The sequence below is a fragment of the Citrus clementina genome, unplaced genomic scaffold (genome assembly GCF_000493195.1).
Source record: "Citrus clementina cultivar Clemenules unplaced genomic scaffold, Citrus_clementina_v1.0 scaffold_3, whole genome shotgun sequence".
Classification (NCBI taxonomy): domain Eukaryota; kingdom Viridiplantae; phylum Streptophyta; class Magnoliopsida; order Sapindales; family Rutaceae; genus Citrus; species Citrus x clementina.
Window position 1 is genome coordinate 23,686,906 of NW_006262339.1, and position 18,263 is coordinate 23,705,168.

The 18,263-nt window shown below is 33.7% G+C and overlaps 2 protein-coding genes across 2 annotated transcripts; both read right to left on the reverse strand.

Annotated features, from left to right (window-relative positions):
• Positions 1 to 13,444: 13,444 nt before the first annotated feature.
• Positions 13,445 to 15,459, reverse strand: LOC18048155 (chlorophyll a-b binding protein CP26, chloroplastic). The gene is made up of 6 exons (XM_006441772.2): positions 15,144 to 15,459; positions 14,866 to 14,950; positions 14,701 to 14,751; positions 14,466 to 14,586; positions 14,251 to 14,385; positions 13,445 to 13,850 (listed from the first exon to the last, which is right to left on the reverse strand). Exons 1-6 carry the CDS (start codon positions 15,370 to 15,372, stop codon positions 13,590 to 13,592), a joined length of 882 nt encoding a protein of 293 aa, XP_006441835.1. The 5' UTR covers positions 15,373 to 15,459; the 3' UTR covers positions 13,445 to 13,589.
• Positions 15,460 to 16,253: 794 nt separating this feature from the next.
• On the reverse strand, positions 16,254 to 18,003 carry LOC18048156 (keratin, type II cuticular Hb4). Its single transcript, XM_006441775.2, has 3 exons — positions 17,648 to 18,003; positions 17,052 to 17,226; positions 16,254 to 16,600 (listed from the first exon to the last, which is right to left on the reverse strand). The coding sequence occupies exons 1-3, from the start codon at positions 17,781 to 17,783 to the stop codon at positions 16,507 to 16,509; spliced, it is 405 nt and encodes a 134-aa protein (XP_006441838.1). The 5' UTR covers positions 17,784 to 18,003; the 3' UTR covers positions 16,254 to 16,506.
• Positions 18,004 to 18,263: the final 260 nt, after the last annotated feature.

Sequence of the window (18,263 nt, forward strand, 5' to 3'; positions counted from 1 at the left end):
CAAGCAAGACAAGGCTAAATTCTTTACAGAAATAAAGAATTTCTTTTGGGATGACCCGTATTTGTTCAAGTATTGTGCAGACCAAATTGTTAGACGATGCATCCCAGAAAGTGAAATTCCGAATATCCTTTCATTCTGCCATGAACAAGCTTGTGGAGGCCATTTCAGCGCTAAGAAAACAGCGACTAAAGTTTTACAATGTGGTTTCTATTGGCCAACTATATTTCGAGATGCTTACACTTTCTATTCTTCATGTGATAGGTGTCAACGAATGGGGAGCATTACGCGAAGGAATATGATGCCACTAAATCCAATTTTAGTGGTTGAGATTTTTGATGTATGGGGTATCGACTTCATGGGACCCTTTCCCCCGTCTTTTGGCCATCAATACATATTGGTTGCTGTTGACTACGTATCGAAATGGGTAGAAGCAATTCCATGTAGAACCAATGATCACAAGGTGGTGATAGGATTTTTGAAAAGCAATATTGTCTCACGCTTTGGATTCCCTCGAGCAATAATCAGTGATGGTGGTGCCCACTTTTGTAACAAAGCATTCAAGGCTCTTTTGACAAAGTATTCAATCACACACAAAGTGGCGACCCCGTATCATCCGCAAACCAGTGGCCAAGTTGAGATCTCCAATCGAGAAATAAAGCACATATTAGAAAAGACGGTGAGGCCGGACAGAAAAGATTGGTCATTAAGACTTGATGATGCCTTATGGGCATATAGAACGGCTTTCAAGACCCCGATTGGGATGTCACCCTACAGTCTAGTGTATGAAAAAGCTTGCCACCTACCTGTGGAACTCGAGCATCGTGCATATTGGACCATCAAGAAATTCAATTTTGACATGCAGCAAGCCAGCTCAGAAAGAAGATTACAGCTGGCAGAACTTGAAGAAATTCGCAATGATGCATACGAAAATGCCAAGATTTACAAGCAACGAATGAAAGTCTTCCATGATAAGCAAATTATGAGAAAATCGTTCACTCCAGGTCAGAAAGTGCTTTTATTCAATTCTCGCTTGCACCTATTCCCAGGTAAGTTACGCTCTCGTTGGTCTGGTCCCTTTATTGTTCATACTGTTTTTCCACATGGGGCAATTGAAATTAAGGACCCAAAGAACGGTGTCACGTTTAAAGTTAATGGTCAAAGATTAAAGCCATATCTAGAGTACCAACCACATGAAGAAGACACCGAAATAAATTTGAGTGACCCACCAAATTTGAATTGATTTTTTTTTCTCTTTTCGTTGATTTGATTTTTCTTTCTTTCTTTTTATTATTATTCTTTTGCTAATTGAAATTGTTTTTGCATAAGTGTGTTTATTTTACCATTAAGTTTTCTCTTATCATTTTTAATCATGAGTCTCATACTTAGACCGTTCCTCCTGAACATTCTTAAACCACTTCAACGTGTCAAAACTCATCTCAAAAGGCAGATTCAATTTTGTAAAACACAACGCATTTGGGCTCTACAACCACCAGAGTTAGTAGCCTATGTTGAGGGTTTAGAACGCCAACTCAGAGACATTGAGAGAAGTGTTTACGACATCCAGTTGGAGCTTGAGGTAAATTCAATAAGAGGACGATTTTAATTTTCTTTGTGTGTTTTAATTTATTTTTCTATTTGTGTGCTTTAGTTTGTTACCCCGGTGAAGTGGCGGATAACGGTACTCCGTGACAATCAAGTTGGTTACTTCAGTTTCCCATAATAACTGATATTCTGAGGCGAAGGTATGGACAGAAACGAGATTCTAGCGAAGCTTCACAAGCGATTCCCTTCACTTCCTCAGAATGCCCTCCTTACGATCTATAAAGCTCGGTCCGAACGCATGCGATTACTCATGAGGAATAACATACCTGCTGACATCCGTTGGTTAATCGAGGCTAAAGTACGATCGGCAGGTGAGTTACCTCCAAAATTTATTGCATACATGTCTGGTTGTGGTAAAGGAAATTATGCAAGAAAACGACGAGCTCGAAGAATTTCTGTTGCTTGTCATAAGTGTGCCAGAATGAGTTGCAATAAAAACCCATGTTCTTTAGGAATGATGTCTGATAACAGGGAAGATAAGATTCAATTCATTAGGGATGGCTTGAATAAGGAGTCATTGGATGATATCCTTTTGTCTCTTGAAACACATCCCAGTGGATATGTGCAAGGAGCGATTCTCCAGTTATGGCCATTATTCCAGAAAGAGCATGCACGATATAGTCTCGGGAATCTGACTATAAACGACCATGTTTGCCAGTTTATAAGAAAACTGGATAGGAAGCCTATCCTCGACCCATAGAGGGCGTTCAAGCCGTTTCTAGACGTAAAACCAGAGGAAGATGTGAGCCACAGTCGCAACTACCTGTAAATATCCTTTTACTTTATTGTTATTTTATTTCACTATTGTCTTATTGTTTGCATTATTGTCTTTAATAATTTTATTACTGTTTGCTTTTTCCTTTTTACTGTTTTCTTTTTGACTTGCGAGCCACGTGCTTTACGCGTTATTTGACACTGACATATTACCTCATACACAACTGTGATCCACTGTCACCAAGATTCTTAAATGTGATTTCCTTTTTGTCAAGCACTCACAAATTGTTTTCGAGAAGTATCACAATGGCAGCTACTCCCAATAGACAATTCAAGAACATTTGTGTGCTTTCTGGATTTACCTATGGCAAACATAAAGAGTTCGTTGAGGCAGCTATAGATCTTGGTCGAAGCATAGCAGTGAGAAAATTACACTTGGTGTATGGAGGAGGTAACCGAGGGTTATCAAAAATGGTCTCAGAAGCAGCTTTTATCAGAGGAAGTCAAGTGTTAGGCATCATCCCAAGAGTCCTAAAACCATTGGGCAGTTCGTCTGACTCATCAACTGGAGAAGAGTTAGTCGTCTCAGGTATGCAAGAAAGAATAACTGAAATGCTTAATCATGCTGATGCTTTTATTTTCCTTCCAGGAGATCTTGCAACACTAGAGGCACTTATCACACTAGCATCTTGGGCCCATCTGCACATCCACCAGAAACCCATCGGTTTGTTAAATGTCAATAACTTTTATGATGGCTTTATCGCATTTCTTAACCATGCAATAAAAACCTATTTCATTCCTTCTAATGTGAAAAAACTTTTTATTTGTGCTCACACTGCTAATGAGCTACTTGATATGTTACAAGCTTATAAACCGGAGCTCGACCCCTGGACCTTTGTGTTGGAGCACCCAAATAATGATGGTAACAGTAGCCGCAGTAAGAAGTACAAATTAGATTTAACTCTCCGCTTGTAAATATTGTTTTCTGTGTTGCACCACCCAGGTGATGTCTTCTAAACTCTACTTCTTTCCTTTCAAACATTGAGGACAATGTTTCGTTCTGGTTGGGGGGAGGGAATAATCGACAATTGTGGAATTTTGGTTAATTTTTTGTTGTAAAAACTAACTGTTGCTAACTTTTTGTGTTGAAGATGGCTGAATATGGAGTGTAGTGACTCTAGAAACGCATCTTCATCATTTTAAAAACAAAATTAAAAAAAACTTTAAAAAAAATTCAGACATTTTCTTTTTCTTTATTATGTGTTTATGTTTATTTTTCTTCTTTTTAATTTCTCCTCTATAAATATACATTTTCCAACTTTTGAGTCGAAGATGACTGAATATGGAGTGTAGTTCCTCTAGAAACGCATCTTCTTAAAAAAAAAAATCATTTTCGTTTTCTATCATTTTACGTGTAACTTTTCTAATTAGTTTTTATGCATCATTTTCACATTTCTGCATGCATATTTTCCTTTCATGTTTAGAATAGGTTGGGGGGTAGAATGTTGTTTTAAAAAAAAAATTGTGTGATTTGTTTTAACATTGGATGACATTATTAATTTCAAATTTTAGTATTTGTATTATCTTTGGTCTTAAGTGATGTTACGCTATGTTTGCTACTTTACATGTTGATGTCGGAGACAAATGTGAGTTGCTTGAAGGAATGAACATGTCATAATAAGTACCAAGTGAGTTTTTGAGCCTATTATTTTTCTTGGAGAATAACCCTTTTGCCCACTCTTTATACAGCTTAGCAGTTTATTATTTTACACACGATCTCTAAATTGCTTTTGAGTTAACCCTTAAAAAAAAATTGTAAAATAAAAAAAAAAGAAAAAAGAGTGTGTTGCTACATTTGGAGGCCCATCTAACTAGTAGATATGAAAGATTATTTAGAGCCCTAAAAGACGATGGAAAGGCCATCTTTGATTCGTTTGAGCCTTTCTAGCCATCCCTTTTATTAAATATCCATAGTTAACCCTTTTGAGCCTTTAAAAAAAAAAAAATATATATATATATATATATATATATATATATATATATATATATATATATATATATTTTCTTTGTCAACTTATCATCTTGACCCACTCTGATTTGGAGTATTACCCGATGCCTTATAAGTTCCATCACCTATTTATGTTTGAGAAAATGTAAATAATTATTTTGTTCAGTGAAGTTATGCCAAAAAAAAAAAGAGAAAAAAAAAACAAAAGTTGTTGTTTCAAAAGAATAAAAATAAAAATAATAGGTGAAATCCACCTTGCAACTTCAAAAAAAAAAAAAAATTCTCTGCATTTTTCTCAAACATACACTTTGTTTTCCTTATTTCCCTTCTTTGTTAGCCATGTCCCTAGCCTACGTTACGTCCTAATAAAAGTCCTTCTTGATTTTAGGGAACTATAGTTTGAAGTAGAAGCTAGTTATATGGGCTAAAAAGATGTAGTGGTGCATAATAAAAATAAATAAAAGAAAAAAAAAGATAAATAAATTGGGTTGACTAGCATTTTTATTTGACTTGAGATCGTATTATTTCTAAGCTGAGGGCATATTTATTTCATCTTGGTGAGAGCATGTGATATTACTTCTTTATTATTTTCTCTCTCAATTACCATTCATTGGAGTGACTATTTTTATTGGTTTTAATTTCTTTGTGAGACTGTCACTACTTCCAGTGAGATTTTGGGGTTTGACATGTCATTCTTGAAAGTAGCTATAACAAAGTCTACTGGGTTGATTCATGTAGATGGTTGATGTGGGTGTGATGTTGCTTTAGACTGGAGATAATGCTTATACTTTTATTTGATTGCTATCATTAATCTGATGGAATAAATACGAGTGTTTCTATTTTAAAAAAAAATTATTTTGAATTTGAATTTTGTTTTCGCTTTATTTGCTAGGGACTAGCAATAAGCTGGTTGGGGGGTGTGTTGAATGTTAGAAAATGCATATTTATAAAGGAGAAAACCGTCATTTTACATTTCAAGTCTTACTAACAACCCTTACTTTTATGTATTTAACATTCTTGTGATTTAATTACGTGTGTTTTATTTTAATTAAGTAATTTTTGTATTTTAGGGGCATTATAGTCATTTCACAATAAAGGAGAGATCAGACGGCAAAACGGACATCACTTTTGAACTCAGGATGGTCGAAAACCTTAGGAGGAGCATAAAAGAAAAAATGGCACTATTCACATGTACGGTACTATTCACGGCATATCAGTGGACGAAAAATCTCGCGTACGGTATATGCATCACACAGGATTATTTTCAACCAAACCGCGTTACTGTTCATCCGAGTCAAACCGCGTTACTGTTCATCCGAGTCAAACCGTGTTACTGTTCATCCGCGTGGTCAAACCGTGGACTGTTGACTGATGACGTGGCGCAATCCTGAGCGTCCAAACTGTTTTTAATCCGATGGCCATGATTTACTCCATGTATCTATAAAAATGGGGCCTTCCCCTCCTAATTTGATATCTCTGAATCCATTTTTGGACTCTGTTTTCTGTAATTCCCTCTCCATCTTGTATTTTCTTCGTATTTTAATAAATTTCCATTTTGCCCCTAGTTCAATTATGAGTGGCTAATTTTCTTTCAAGCTTGGGTTGAAGGTGAAGTCTCAACATGTGTCATGGGCTTAATTTGGTAAATTTATTTTCTCTTCCCCTCTAGTTTTTGTGGATGTTTTGACTTCTCGTCGACAAATAATACTAATCTTGTCTAGTACCGCCTTGGTTTCACCGGCCCTCTAGTACAAGGTTATTATTATTTGGCACGATAAGCCCTTAGCACCATATTGATTAGAGCGTGGTTCATGAGGTGTGGATTCCCCCCTCATGATTTAATTGGCATTAATACGGATTATTTAGCCCATGATGCATGTTGATACGGATCCAGATACCCAAGTACGTTATCTCAATAGAATTCTCTTCAATTTATTCTTGTCATTTCAATTCCAATTTTAGAATTTATTCTCGCCATTTTAATTTAAGTTTTAACATATTCCAAAACATTTCCACCACAAATCCAATCACCTATTTACAAAATTAATTCTACACACAATTAAAATCCACCTCCTCGTGGGATCGACACTCGTCACCATTAGTCTATACTACAATAGATTCGTGCGCTTGCGAGTACATTAAAATTTGCACAACAGTTGCAACATCTCTTCTTCAATTGTACTCTTGATGGCGAACATGAGCTTTCCAGTTTTAATGTTCCACTTCTTCAAAGCAGCATCCTCGATTAGTGGTTTCACATAATTACTGCAAACGATCTCCCAAAGGTCTTGGCCTTGTAAATAGGATTCCATCAATATTCTCCATGTATTGAAATTTATGTTGTTGAGCTTTTTGACTCCTCCAACTACTTGAATGTCACCTATTATGTTTACAAGACTTTGACAGTGACAAGCAAACTTGATCTTCACCAACAAACTTGCAGAGTTTAAAGATCCTCACGATTTAATAAAGTTTCAACAAACAATCTTCAATCATCCTCATTGTACTCATACAACTCCTCCATGATAGTTTTTTACTATTGTGAACTTTTGGCATCACTACTACGGTGGTCCTTGACCAACCACGTTTTGATACCAATTGCTAAAAACTGAGGAGGAGTAAATTATTCAAAACTAAAACTATTTGGGCAACAAAAAAATTTTACTAAACCAAATGATTTTATTGATATTTTACAAAAGAGACACTACAGCACTCATGTCTCACACTTCTTTCTCCCAACTAATTCTTCTTTCTTCACTTGATGCATACAACAAAGAGCTTAAAGGTATTTATAGTAATCTAGATCTAATACAAACCACACAATTATTAAATTACAAAAAATATGACAACCACATTTTACAAATATCTCCAATTGTTCAAGAAATATGTAAACTTAGATATTTTTACCTTGATTACATATTTTTAGATTAGAAATATCTCTTATTCTCTATACAATTTTTGAATTTTTCATGGACTGAACTTTAAACTTGGGCTTGGACGAATGCCTTTGGGTTAGATCATGAAATTGGTATTCGACTTTTAACATGTTTTACAATGGATGGTAGCTTGTTTACAGCAAAGTGTCGTCGGTTGTTCGCTCTACAAAATAAAGTGGTGCAATTCAGTTCTAACTTAACAGAATGCATTATTAATTAAATTAATAGATAATAAAGATAAATAATAAATAATGAAATGGAGGAGAGACAGTAATCACAAAAACTAATACATACTTTAAGGGGCTATTTATTTTAGAAAACCAATTCAATTTTAGCTATTCAATTGTTTGAAGTGTGTGTGTGTGTGTGTTTGTTTGTTTGTTTTTTTAATTAACACTAAAAGAAAAGTTAAAACATTCTACAAGATTTTATACTACAACTTTGATTTGAATTATAAATTTTTCATTGGTTACATGATCCTAAGAAAAGTCTTTATTTGAAAATTGTGATTTTTTTTATTTTTCAACTTTTATTTAAGGTAAGTTCAAGAATAATATTACACATTTCAAAATTTGTTCCTAGAGGATGCAACGTGACGCTTATCAAATAAATTAAGTTTTCACACTTTTTAAGATGATTTAATGCACCGTTCACCTATTCTTTCGTATGTAATTATATAATTAAATGCACACATGGCACACCAAGTCACCAACCATAGACAATTATTTAATAATCAAATTTGAAAAAGTAAGTATTTATCGTTTTTGCTTTCAATAAAAAAGGTACACCGCGATCAATTTAATTAAAAACTCTCTCAACTATAAATCTCCTTTCCGCGTGTGCTAATATAAAAATTTCTCCTTGGCCACCATTTCCCACGATGAAATAGATCTCTTATTTCAATCTTTGTTATATCTTTAATTTTCTTTTAACTTTGTATATATAGTAGTTATGTGGTCCACGATCCTTAAATTTATTAAATTATGGAAAAGTTATTAAATTGTATGATTTAATAGTATAATATTTTTATATTATTAAACTATATGGTTTAATAACTTTACCGGATTTTAACAAAGTCCAAGATTATATATTTAAACTCATCAAACTATTCATTTAACCCACATTTAAAAATAATTTTTAATAATTAAAATACCCCTAAATCAAATAATTATGGACACTAAAACATCGTAAAAAAAAAAATTTATTCTTGAACCATCTTTACATTCAATGTTATGTTTTTCTTTAATTCTAAATTGATATTCTTTAGTTTTTTTATTAATCTTAGAACACAATAAAGTGATTCATACTGATTTTATTGGGGAACAAATCAATGTGAGAATAGTTTTTAACCACAAAGAGGTACGAATTTCTTTTGCTATTCAAAATTGATCGAGAGATTTTTAATTAGTTTCAGTAACTTTGTTGTTGGAAATTGTATTGATTATTATGGAGGTTGTTTGAATTTTTATTCGGATGAAACATTCTGAACGCAGTTTGTTCGTTCGTAATACGTTGCCAAACATGCACAATTCAATTGTATTGAATAATTAATAACTCTGAATTTTTTTATAATTAGTTGTCAGGCGTTTTTATAATTAGTTGTTTGAGAATGAAATGCCTGAAAAAATATAAATATACTGTTAGGATTTTGTGCTCTTTAAAGCATATAGATTTATTAATAAATATATTTTCTGATTATAAGAAATTTTGAAATATTTTTTAAATATCTTAATTGCATAAATATTTTGAATAAGGTCAATTTAGTTTTATTTTATATATTTGTGTGATCATCATATGAATTTTCAAAAGACATAAACATAAGTTATTTTATGATTAAATAAATTGAGCTTACAGTTAATAAATAGAGTTAGACATCTATTTATGTTTAGACGATAGTTATAATTTGTCTTAGTCATATATGAATTCATTGATATTATTTAACTACATTGAACTTGATCATTTATGAGATTTAGTTGACTTTGAAATGACTGTCAAATTTATTAAATCTTATTGGCATTGATTTTATTACAATTTCAATTTTGAGTTAATTATAACTTCATATTTGTGATTATCATTTAATTTGAATTGCCAATGGGAGCAACATACATTTATAGTCAAGATTACTTAGTATCTTGGTGGAAGCAATTATATGCAGTGAGATTATAGATTTACAATATAAAATTTGTACAGCACATCTCTATTTAATATGTTTGTGTATAAGGGGGCCTTGTATTATTTTATAAGGTAGGCCCCTATAATAAACACAAGTAATAGGCTACATTGTGGTTTTATTTTGTATTTTAATTTAAATCAAATATTTTTTATTTAATAGAATTAAAATAGAGAGAAAATAGAGAAGTCAAGGGTTTCCACCAAAAAGAGATAAAAAAAAGGCTTGTTTTTTTCAAAAAAGAATAAAGACGCCACCATATATAGAAAAATGAAAAGAAAATTTTCTCTCTACCTTTGAGAGAAAAAAAAATTTCTACTGCTAGTTACATTCAGTAGTGATAAAGGTGCCCATACGTGAAGTACAAAGCAAAATAATTTTTAACCAACATATACATCTTATTACAATAGAATACTTTAGCTGTGTTTGGATACAATATTATGGAGGTATGAATTTATATTGGTTTATATTGATTTTATGGAGGAGCAAGTCAATATGAGAATAATTTTAATCACATAGAGGTATGAATTTCTTTAATTTGCCATTCGAAATTGATAGAGAGACTTTTAATTAGTTTGACTAACTTTGTTGTTGGAACATAGCATCATTTCGAACACTTTAAATTGAATTATATTGATTTTATGGTGGAGCAAATCAATATAAAAACAATTTTAATCATAGAGAGGTATGGATTTTTCTATTCTGTAATTATTCGAATTGATAGAGAGATTTTTAATTAATTTCAGTAACTTGTTGTTCGAAATTGTGTTGTTTATCATCGTTGCTTGAATTTGCATTTGGATAAAACGTTCTGAACGTAGTTTTTTTGTTTGCTCAACATGCACAATTCAATTGTATAGAATAATTAATAACTCTGACCTTTTCGATAATTAGTTGTTAGGCGTTAGAATCAAATCTGGTTGACAATAAAATGCTCAAAAAAATATGAATACACATCTTATTACAATAGAATATTTTTGGGGTGTTTGGAACATGTACTACATTATATTATATTACTATTTACATTGACTTATTGCTCACTAGTTTAGAAGTTTTGAGGCATTAAATATGTTTTAATTATATTTTAGTTTTTATTATGATAAATAAAATATAAAAAATAGATTATGTTATAATATTATTTTATCTAATAATACTATATTGTATTATTTACTTATATATTGATAATTAATTTAACATATTCAATAATAAAATAATACTAATATAAACTTAGTATAATACAATATAACATCAAACATTGTACAACGTCATTATAATACAATGTTAATATAATACAGCATAATGCAATATACTTGTATTAAATAATGCAACACACTGTAATACAATATAGTGTGTCAAATACACTCTTTGATAATTAGTCTCTTCAAAATTTGTTTGACAAAAAAATTATATATAATATTAATGCGAACAGATAAAAATACACCAACATAGTCTAAAATACCTATACAACGTGTAGGAAAAAAATAATATCTAGAAGTCACACCAAAGATTTTAATTAGTTTTGTACTACCTAATATGTCCTACCTAGCTAACCATAGTCTATTATATGCAGGACGATGTTTCAATCAAATCAGTTAAATCTGATTCAGATTATGTGATGGATTATAGTAATGAATTCACGACTTACAAGGTAACTTTAATCTATAATTAATTTAGCTTTAAATTTCTATGAAATGTTATTTAACTTACACGAGAATTCTGTCCATCTAGGTATTCAAAGGTTGAGAAGCTTTGATTCAATGGACTCGAGATATTGGAAAGAAAAATGTTATGATGGTTGTCGTTAAGAGATCTAATGTGGGTGGTGGTAGTAAAAGACTAGGGATCTTTTTAGTCGTCAAAGAGGTGGAAAGTACGAAATAATAGTTCATCCCGCATTTTACTAAAATTTGGGAATAGGAGATTAAAAATTGATTTGGACTCTGTCCAATTCACTAATTTTTTAAAAATAAAATTATAAATAAACAAAAAATAAAAACTAAAATCCTGAAAAAAAAAAAACATCTCTTGCAATGTAGACAGATCTAGTTTTAATTAATTACAGATTAGACAAACCAATCACGATCTAAGATTCTAACTAATAATCAAAATGAGTCTAATGAGTGATATATGATGGTTTGATCGTTGGTATAAAGGTGTGGAGGCACATGTAGCAATAGTTGCTACATGCTTTAATTATAGAATACTCTTAAATTAAAACTTGGTTTAATTTTCCAGAAATTGGGAAGCTCGTTGTGTAATACGTAGTGATTTTATTTAAATTTAAAGATATTTATGTGTACTTGATAAATTAGTTAACAAGAGTCTAATTTATCAGATGTTGTATATTTTAAAATTTGAATTTGAAAATAAATGGGTTAAGTTATTACTGGACAGTATTCTTTAAGGTAATTTTGGTGTATTACTCCTCATTCATTTACTGCTTGCTATGTTTGTGTGAATATTATCATGATTGGTTATCTGTCATATGTGTATGAATATTATCATGATTGATTAATAAAAAAGGAGTAATGCTTCCAAAGCACTCAAGACTTTTCCAAATATTTTGATGAAAATTTACTTTCATATACGTGTTTTCTAAAATGGTGTTATTATTATATCATTTAATTTGCATAACTGATTTGTTTTGTGGTACATATTAACTGATTCCATGAACTTGAACGATCCAGAGTTGATCAGACGAATGACTTTAGAAACAATCAAGAATAATTTCCCAGCTGAATAACTAGAAATGGTGAAGAATTGCCACCTCACTACACTATCTTTCACACATTTGAGTTACCGAGCACCAGGAGATATACTCCTAAACCGATCAGGAAAGGAATAGTAACAGTTGCCGGCAATGCCATGCATGCCATGACCCCGTTGCTCGGCCAGGATGGCTGCACCTCCATTGAAGATGGAGTAGTTTTAGCTAGATGCTTGGCACGAAATATGTAGCAAGCTATTGGCTATGATGGAAATCGAAAGCAGAAGATTACTGAAGAGGCATCGGATGAATATGTCAAGGAGAGCAGAGTGAGGCTGTTGAGATTGTCTACACGGTCTTATCTTATTGCTTCAATACAGGACACTTCTTCAAAGCTAGTGAAAATCTTGATTATCTGCCTCTTGGTTGTGCTCTTTAGACACCCTTTTGACATGTTAAATACACTTGAGGAAGCCTCTAAAGAGCTTGTTGCTTGGAACTTATTTCTTTGTGAGTGATTGACAATTGGATTCCTTTGAAAAAAAATAATTTTTTTTTTAATTCATTACTCATTTGCGCACATCACCATTCGGAAACCATCATCGGCATGGCGGCTAATTCCAAAATTTGAGTATGCTTAAACACAAAATTTGGGTATGCTTAAACCTGCTTTGATAGCAAGAAAAAAAATCTTAAACTAATGGAATAAACTCTTATTATACATCTCAATTACTTAAAAGGGGTAATTTATAAAAGAAATTGAATGATGCCAAAAGAAATAACCGAAATATCATGAATTACGAACTCATCTTTCAAATTAGTATCCCATTTTAGCCACCATTCTATAAAAATAACTAAGATTTTGCTCACTCTATTTTTTTTTTCCTAATAAGGTCTATTTGGAAAAGTTGCCCCTTCTTTAAGTGAATCTTAGTCAATTTGTCTCTTTTCATTTCCCTCTTTACTTTTTTTTTTTTTTTTTCTGAACCACGAGGTAGTTTTTTTTTTTTTTTTTTGTCTGAACCACGAGGTAGTCCTGAGTGAGCTCCAATTGTGAGAGGCACTTTTAAGTCCGTACCACAACCCAGACTAATCCTCGCTCGCACCAGGTCGGCCCGTAAAGGATAAAATACTGACTAAAGTGGTGATTCCATACGAGAGCGGGACTTAAACTCCTGACCTCTCTTAAGGAGTGAGAGTGCCGAATCACTCACACCAACCAACTTTGGTTAACCCCCTTTACGTGTCTTGCATCATAAGAACAAGATTCAATTTAGCTTAAATGATATATCAGAAGAGGTTATAGGTGAATAACACTCAAGCTCTATAACTCAGAGAGTAGGGATTCGAGTGCCATGATCATTTAAGGTTTCAACATCTTGGAAATGTCTTGATGATGAGATGTACAATGCATTTTAGATTCGAGTGAAAAGAACACCAGAACAACTGAAATCACAGGGTGGGAGCTCTCTCTGCGTTTCCGGAGATCACGGTAAGCAAGTTGTTGGCAAAAGGATCACTGAGATGTTTAGCAAGGTTCTCAACTGGACCTTCACCTGTGACATAAGCTTGGAGAAAGAAACCAAGCATGGCAAACATTGCAAGTCTTCCATTCTTGATCTCCTTCACTTTTAGCAATGCAAATTGGTCAGGATCCTTTGCTAATCCCAGTGGGTCAAATGGACCACCTGGGTGAAGCTTGTCCTCCAAATCCTACGATGGAAATTGCACAGAGTTTGAGTTTTTTTGTTTCGGTAACCATGCATGCATGTATCTACCAGAACATATCGAATGGAACTCAAAACTCATCCCCAAGCTTTTCAAAGACTCTGAAATTTCACCTCTAAAGTTTTTTGTAATTTTTTAACGTTTAATTGAATTTGAACTTTGCACTTTGCTTGAAAGGAAGCAGATTGAATGTAGTCCTTGCACGCAACTAACTGACTATTTGTGTTTGCTTAACTAAATGATATATGATGACTATAATTATCAAATTCGCTACACTTTTAACTTTAGAATATGCTTTTGACTAGTAATGGTAATGCGGTAAACTAATTTTCCACGTAAGTAATGTGTAAGTGATGTTAATGAGAAGCAGGACAAAGACAATTACCAAACCGTTGGTGATTCTATAATATTCAGCACCACCTACAAGAACAATCTCAGCAATGACAGCAAAAACAAGGTTGATTGGGATGTTCTTTCCGAAGTAGTTCAATGTGTTTCCATCAAGAAGTAGAGCTCCAGTCTGCAAAAACAGGACATTAACAAAACCATAAGCAAATACACGACATAAAGGAGCAACGATCTGGAAAAATGCAAATTAACCTTGAACCAGACAGCTTCAGGACCACAGTTAGCACCAAACTTGTTAAAGGCTTCAGGAATGATGAAACCAGCAGCACCAAGCATGGCCCATCTGGCATGAATCAATTCATATGCCTGATATCTGCAATGAAATTAATCCAACCATATATTTCTTAACCAATAATCAATGAACTGTTTCTTCGGATGATTTCATAAAAAGATACAACAAAAAAATGTAGAGCTTAAGTTAACATACTTGCTGAAGTCGTCTGGTTTCTTGCTGAGACCAAAAGGATCGTAACCATAGCTGCATTAAAGCAACAAAATTCATTATGTATTAATGTTTTAAAAAACATTCAACTAAACAATGTTCAAGAAAAATCATCTGAGGCCCTGAAGGGAAGAAGAAGGACAATCTTACTCTCCGGGAACTTCTCCGGTCAAGTACTCAGGGATCTCAGATCTGTCCAAGAGACCCTCGGGCAAGAAAATTCTTCGGTCAGGACCTGAAAAATTCACCATGCATGCAATATGTTGAAAGACCTATATTGAAATTATAACCAGACAGAGCAATAACTGCGAGTTCGAACACAAGATTTTGGCTCTGATACAACAGTTTTTAAGCCACTGGACCTCAAAAGCATAACAGTTGCAAACGTACTCTTAAGCTCGGAAAAAGTAGAATTGGCATGTACTCACCATACCACTTGGCGAGCTCTTCGTTAACGGGGGAGACGGCGACGGGCTTAGACTTGGCAGGAGGGGCGGCTTTCTTCTTGGAGAAGAGAGCAACGGGCTTGAAAGTAGAAGGGTTTGATGCACCTGGAGCTGAAGTCCTAACAGCACTGCTGACATTGAGAGGGTTGCCAAGCATCTCCTTAACTCCAATGGAGGCAGCAGGAGTGGACGATGCTGCCAATGAAGCCATCTTCAGAGTGTTGCTGCTGCTGCTTCTTTGTGTTAGAGAAATGAAATGGTGAAGATGAGAGTGGAGGAAGCAGGGGAAAATACAAACTATAAGCTTGAACTAATGGACGTGGACATGCCACTTGGGCTTGTGATTGGTTGGTTGTGGAGTATTTGTAATCTAACGCTCAAATTTGATAGGCCAGCATTGTTAACATAGCAGATCACTATGCTGATGTGGAATGCGAATTGCGAATTGCGAATTGCCTAGGTTTGGATAACGTGTCCTATCCGTTTCAATATTTCGTTATTTTTATTATTATTATTATTATTATTAATTTTCTCATTCCTAAATCTTTTTGTGTGGCTATTTTGTTTTTTGTGTAGACCTCATTTTGATTCAAATGGTAAACTGGTAAAGATTGCTGTTTTGTAAACTGTTAATTTGCTTTTTTTATCTCGATGGTCTACTAACAGAATAAAATTCTATTCCCACGGCCGCCAAACCATTGGGTAATTCTCTGAAAAAATCGTTGGGTTTATACAAAACCTAAAATCAGGAAGACCAAGTTGAAAGCGCTCCAATCAGCAGTCCATCTCATCCCATGACAAGCTAACAACCAATTTTTTCTCCTAAATTTATTAGCCAAGGCATCGCATAACTTTTAAAGGTTGCGCAAACAGATATAACAAATATTCTGAAGCATTGGTGCAAAGTGCAGGACAGCTGGATAATCCTTAAAGAAATGCTACTACCTAAGTTTGCATTTTGCAAGATAAAATTACAAGCAGCACTGTACCAATGGTGAATTGGAAGATAAACTATCAACCCACAGAAGTTCAAAGAAAATCATGTCTCACCAACAAGTAACAGCAAATACCAGAAGGGTGCAGATTTGGAACTTAACAGAAACATGGACTTTTGCATTCAGTTCAGACCTGACCGAATGCAACCAGCTCAGGACAATCGATCAGAGGTAGCACCTTAACAGTTACAACAGCTCGCACATCAGAAACACTATATGATAAATACATGCCCAAACTGCATTTTAAAATAATCAGTTTCTTTAATTCAAGCAACTATATCAAATCTATTGTAACCAGAGCTTCCTACTTGATGAAAATAGAACACCTAACAACCCCCATCAAGCTTTGCTCATCTTCTCCACTTCTCAATTTCTCTTGAGGTTGCCTTGACCAGCTTCTTGGTATTAAGGACAAGCTCATCAATGAGCTCAACCAACATTTCCCTGATAGCAACAAGAAAACGTTCTTTTTGTCAGAAGCATCCTATTAGATATTTTGTCCCTCTCAAAATTAAAGATGATAAGAATAAAATAACAAAACAAAGGAAACCCTAACTAAAATAACCGAAAAAACAGTAATAGTTAAACAACATTATTGTCAGGGACTCAGAGGCATCCTATTAGTTGTTAAAAACCAATCTTAATGGTTTAAGCATATCTAAGGCTAATGTAGATTTTAAACCCAAAACAGGTCTCATCAAACAGAGTAGCCAATTTTAATATGCCCGGTGTATGTATTGAACTCTAAATGCCATAATCACATAGCTGTAATTGCATAAACCACCAGAGAATTGAAAATGGAATTAAGAATTCTGTTCTAATATTACATGATAAAGATAACAAACATAGTTATTTGATGAACTATTGGGAAATTGGAACCACAGGATGTACTTACTGAGAAGAAGCATCTCCTTGAGGCTGAAATAGCTTCCCGACATTAGAGTACCTCCGATGCGCGTCATGAGCAATACCTTTCCCAACACCATAACCAAACCCCACACCAACCCCACACCCTGCACCAAACCCCATGCCAAACTGCATACCAGGAAACCCAGGACCAATGCCTACACCTGGAGGGGAAAAAAAAGGCGTTTAACATCTCAAAGCTTAAGATATAATCATTAAACATAATAGTGTGGTAAATTGAACAAGCATACACACACCACAATAGTGGTTTAGTAAAAACAAAATGAATCCATCGAAGCAGTTCATCTATTTTTCAAAGTCCAAATCATCAAAACAAAAACAGACCCACTGAAGAGTTCACATGAAAGTACTGCAACTAGCATCAAAATGTCATCACTTGCAGAACAAATTCAAACTTGAATCAAAGAAATGAAATCATATCAACAAAATAAACCAAACCCATCAAGGGAATTGACTCGAATAAGGCTTTTCATCCAAGTTGGGACAAAACCCACCGAGGGTTTTGCCTGCAACAAATACATAAGAAAGTGCAATCACTAACAGCGGGTGTTACTTTATTTTTACCTCCGACGAGGCCAACGCCGACGCCGACACCGCAGCCAAGGCCAGTGCCGAAAGCGGGACCCACTTTGCCAAAGTCTTTGAACTTGAGTTCCGGAAGCTTCCAGATCAAGCCCCTCTCGTCGTCGTTGCCGCTCATCTTCACGAGACTTCTGGTCTCACTCTCTCCGAAAGAAAAGACAGAATTATTGGGATTTTAGTATGAATAAATGGTTGGCAATTTCAATTTTTAAAAGAGTCCTAATTCTCTCCGGCATCCGCAATTACAATTATATAATTGGTCTCCATTTTCAAAAATTAAAAAACGCTTTGAAATCTTGAATCTTGTTGCGGTTCATCTAATTTTTTTTTAATTGTATTTATTATTTTATTATATTATAAAATTGAATTTATAGAAATAGTCACTTTTGGGGACTTTCAAATTGAATTTATAGGAATAGTCAATTTTGGAGACTTTTCGTAACGTTAGCCAATTTTCAAACTGCTATATTTTTAGACTTTAGACTTTAGACTTTGGAGTGTGCTCTAATTATTATTATCATTTTTTTTTTTTTTTTGGAAATCAAAAAACTCCCCATTAATCTCTTTACATTGTCGCTTAATTATTATTATTTTGTCA